This window comes from Humulus lupulus, chromosome 1 (assembly GCF_963169125.1).
Source record: "Humulus lupulus chromosome 1, drHumLupu1.1, whole genome shotgun sequence".
Classification (NCBI taxonomy): Eukaryota; Viridiplantae; Streptophyta; class Magnoliopsida; order Rosales; family Cannabaceae; genus Humulus; species Humulus lupulus.
Window position 1 is genome coordinate 218,114,747 of NC_084793.1, and position 4,772 is coordinate 218,119,518.

Sequence of the window (4,772 nt, forward strand, 5' to 3'; positions counted from 1 at the left end):
CCATCAAGGTTTTCTTACCAACAAAGGCCTCAACAAGCCTATGCATCTCATCCTCAACAACCCCCTTTCTCACAAGCTCAAGATTCATCAATGGAGGATATGCTAAAAACGTTAGTGGCCTCCAATATATAGACTCAAGCAATTCTTCAAAGCACTCAAGCGTCCCTGAAATATCTAAAGAGAACTATGGGTCAAATAGCCACTTCATTAAGTCAAAGTGAGCCACTGAATCAAGGAAAGTTACCTTCACAACCTGTTAGAAATCCAAGGGAAACGCTAATGCCATGACATTAAGAGATGGCAAGACTTATGATAAACCTAATATTTCATCAAGTTCAAACAATGCGCCATTGTCTCCTACTCAATCTGTCCAACAAGACAAAGATGAAACCCCAACCACAACACCCAAACCTAAACCAACTATTCATGCTTATGTCACTACTCCTCCATTTCCTAGTCGATTGAGAAATACAAAGAAAGATGAAGCTAAACAGGGAATACTAGAGACTTTTCACAAGGTTGAGGTAAACATTCCATTACATGATGCCATTAAATAAGTACCTCGATATGAAATTTTTTTAAAGGATTTATGCACCAATAAGAGGAAGCTAAAAGCGAATGAAAATGTGAGTGTGGGGGAAAATATTTCGGCAGTACTTCAAAAAAAACTCCCACCAAAGTGTAAGGATCCTAACACCTTCACTATTCCTTGCACTATTGGAAGTAAAAGGATTGAAAGATGTATGTTTGATTTGGTGCTTCAATCAATGTAATGCCTAACTCTATTTACACCTCTTTGAATTTGGGACCACTTGAAAAGACATGGATGATCATTCAATTAGCGGGTCGTTCTAATGCTTATCCAAGGGGAGTAATAGGGATGTATTGGTTAAAGTAAATAAATTAGTGTTTTCTGCAGAATTCAACATTCTTGATATGGAAGATGACTCATTTCCATGCTCTACGCCATTTTTATCAGGAAGACCATTTTTAAAGACAGCTAGAACTAAGATAGATGTTCGTGAGAGAACTTTGACTATGGAGTTTGATGGTGAAGCGATTCGCCTTAATATTTTTAAGGCTATGAGGTACCAAATGATGTGATGTTCATTCAGTGTCTTCAATTGATATTCTGGACTCATTGTCACAAGAATTCTTGATTTACATGGAGAGGATGGGTTAGATGTTGTTTTGAGGGAACCAATAGACTTGAAGAAAGAGGATGTCACTACTTAAGTAAAGGAGACGGTGGCTGCACTTAATAGTGGTGGAGAGGTATCTAAAGAGGTACTGTTCTTAGAGTTGCCTATTTCTCATGAGAAACTTCAACCATCTATTAAATCACCGCCCAAGTTTGAATTAAAACCACCACCGGAGCATCTGAAATATGTTTACATAGGTGAGAAAGAGACATTACCGGTCGTTATCATCACACACCTTACCCAAGTACAAGAGGATCGTTTGATAAGAGTCTTCGGGAATACAAAACAACCATAGAAGATATCATGGGAATAAGCCCAACTATGTGCATGCACTATATTCTCCTTTAACAGGGGTCAAAGCCTTCTAGAGAAGCTCAACGAAGGTTAAATCCACCTATGAATGAAGTAGTTAAAAAGTAGATAATGTATCTCTTATATGTGGGTGTGATTTACCCTATTTCAGATAGCAAGTTGGTGAGTCTAGTTCAAATAATTCTTAAGAAATCAGGCATGACTGTGGTAAAGAATGATGAGGATGAGGTAGTGCCCACTAGAGCTCAAACATGTTGACAAGTTTGTATTGATTGTAGAAAGTTGAACACTGCAACTAGAAAAGACTACTTCCCTTTGCCATTCATCAACCAAATGCTTGAAAGATTAGCGAGACACACTTATTACTGCTTTCTTGATGGTTATTCAGGTTATAATCAGATATTTATTGCTCTTGAATACCAAGAGAAGACCACATTTACATGCCCATTTGGCACATTTGCTTTTCAGAGAATGCCATTTGGATTATGCAATGCTCCTGCCACTTTTCAGCGATGTATGGTTAGTATTTTCTCAAATTACATAGAGAACATCATAGAAGTGTTTACGGATGATTTTAGTGTGTATGGTGATTCTTTTAATAAGTGCCTCCACAACTTAACTCTAGTTCATAAACGATGTATTGACACTAATCTTGTATTGAATTGGGAGAAGTGTCACGTTATGGTTCAACAATGTATTGTTTTGGGGTATGTTATTTCGGAAAAAGGGATTGGAGTGCACAAGGAAAAAATTGATCTCATCCGTTCTCTTCAACCACCATCAAGTGTGAAAGAAATAAGATCCTTTCTTGGTCATGCAGGATTCTATAGCCGGTTTATAAAGGATTCTCAAAGATTGCTTCCCCATTATGAAATCTTCTTCATAAGGATGTGGCCTTTGAATTTAATGATAAATGTTTGTTTGCATTCAATAAATTGAAGGAATCCTTCACATCAACACTTATTATTCAGCCACCGAATTGGGAGTTACCATTTGAAATAATGTGTGACGCTAGTGATTATGCAGTAGGAGCGGTCCTTGGGCAAAGAGTTGGTAAGGTTCCTCATGTTATATACTATGCCTCTCAGACTCTTAATGATGCTTAGTTGAATTACTCTTCTATGGAGAAAGAGCTTTTAGCAGTCATCTTTGCTCTAGAAAAGTTTCAGTCTTACTTGATTGGAACTAAAGTTATTGTTTGCACTGACCATGCAACTCTTAAATATTTACTAGCTAAGAAATAAGCGAAGCCTAAACTTATTCGATGGATTTTACTCCTTCAAGAATTTAATCTTAAAATAAAAGATAAGAGAGGGTCAGAAAACTTGGTGGCTGATCATTTAAGTAGACTTCTTCGGGATAAAGATAATGTGCAATTAAATGAAAAATTTCCCGACGAACAACTCCTGGCTCTTAAAGAAATTATTCCATGGTTTGCTGATATTGTTAACTATTTGGCCACTAAAGAGTTACCAGGAGACCTCACACAAGCTCAAAAGAACAAGATTAAGCATGATGCTAAGTTCTACATTTGGGATGAGCCTTATTTATGGAAACATTGCGCTAATCAAGTCATTCGAAGGTGTGTTCTCGATTCTGAATTTCAATCTATCCTTGCTTTCTCACATTCTCATGCTTGTGGAGATCATTTTGGACCAAAAAGAACAGCCCATAAAGTACTTGGCAGCTATTTTTATTGGCCTACAGTCTTTAAAGACTCATATGCATATTACAAAGCATGTGACCGTTGTCAACGAGTTGATAATATGGCTGCTAGGGATCAAATGCCCCAAACTCCCATACTTATTATTGAAATTTTTTATGTATGGGCTATTGATTTTATGGGACCATTTCCATCATCAAGCAGTTTTGAGTATACTCTTTTAGCAGTGGATTATGTGTCTAAGAGGGTGGAAGCAAAAACAACTAAAGAGAATAATTCTAAAACAGTGGTTGAGTTCATTAGATTGAATATTTTTGGGAGATTTGGCACTCCAATGGCAATAATTAGTGAGTGATGTACTCATTTATGCAATAAGACTATTGAAGCTTTATTTCAGCACTATCAAGTGACTAATAAAGTAACCACTGCCTACCATCCACAAACAAATGGCCAAGCCAAGGTATCCAATAGAGAAGTCAAGTCTATTCTTGAAAAGATGGTGAATCCAAATAGGAAGTATTGGAGTGTAAGACTATATGATGCTCTATGGGCATATTGCACGGCATACAAAACATCGCTTGGTATATCGCCGTATCGGTTGGTGTATGGAAAACCTTTCCATTTACCGATTGAATTAGAGCCTAAAGCTAGGTGGGCTGTGAAAAAATGTAACACGGAGGTGAATAATGCAGGCCAACAAAGAATGTTGCATTTATAAGAGCTAAAGGAAATTCGTAATGATGCTTATCAGAGCTCTAAGATTTACTCAGAAAAGAACAAGGCCTTTCATGATCGAAAAAGAATTATTCAGAAGACGTTTGATGCAAGACAAAAAGTATTATTGTGTCATTCTCATCTTAAACTCTTTCCAGATGAGTTGAAATTCCGATGGGTTGGACCTTTCATAGTGGTATACCATTATCCTTATGAAGCAGTAGAAATTTCCAGTCCATCAACGGAAAGAATACTCAAGGTTAATGGTCAGAGATTGAAGCCTTATTATGAGTCTTTCGAGGAGGAAAAAGCTATTGTGATTCACTTCTTTGATCCGGAATATGTTGATGAAGTATGAAAAGGTTTTATGCTTAGCTAGCGACGTTAAACTTAGCCAAAGTTTATGTACTTTATTTTATTTTTAAGACATTTTCATTTAATTTATTGTTCCATGTAATTTTTTTTTGAACTTAGTTTTAATATTTTTTATATATTTTAGAATCGTGAAAATCGTGAAAAAATAAATAAAAAATTTTGCGTCAAAAGGCCTGTAGCTGTAGCCAGCCCTGTTCTAGGCCGCAACCCGAAGAACAAAGAATAGTGACCGCGACCACCAATAACCCTAGGTCGCAGCCACTGGACAATTTCAACATTTTTTCTTTTACCAATCCCCAAGCCATTTTCCCCATTTTCCACAAAAATAAAATACTCTCCCATTTTCACCAAATTTCATCATTTCAACCCCATTTTCACTCAAAATTTTCCCCAAAACCATCATAATTCCAACCCTCAGTCCTCATTTTCTACCATTTTCGCCTATTCACACAAAAATCACCATCTTCTACAACATTTCCCCTTTCAAAACCTAAAACCCCATAATT

The 4,772-nt window shown here is 36.7% G+C and overlaps 1 protein-coding gene across 1 annotated transcript; it reads left to right on the forward strand.

Moving 5' to 3' along the window:
• Positions 1-284: 284 nt before the first annotated feature.
• Positions 285-4,249, forward strand: LOC133829475 (uncharacterized). The gene is made up of 10 exons (XM_062259199.1): positions 285-524; positions 585-723; positions 920-1,088; positions 1,266-1,399; positions 1,666-1,742; positions 1,914-2,429; positions 2,621-2,710; positions 2,825-3,466; positions 3,575-3,856; positions 3,929-4,249. The coding sequence occupies exons 1-10, from the start codon at positions 285-287 to the stop codon at positions 4,247-4,249; spliced, it is 2,610 nt and encodes an 869-aa protein (XP_062115183.1).
• Positions 4,250-4,772: the final 523 nt, after the last annotated feature.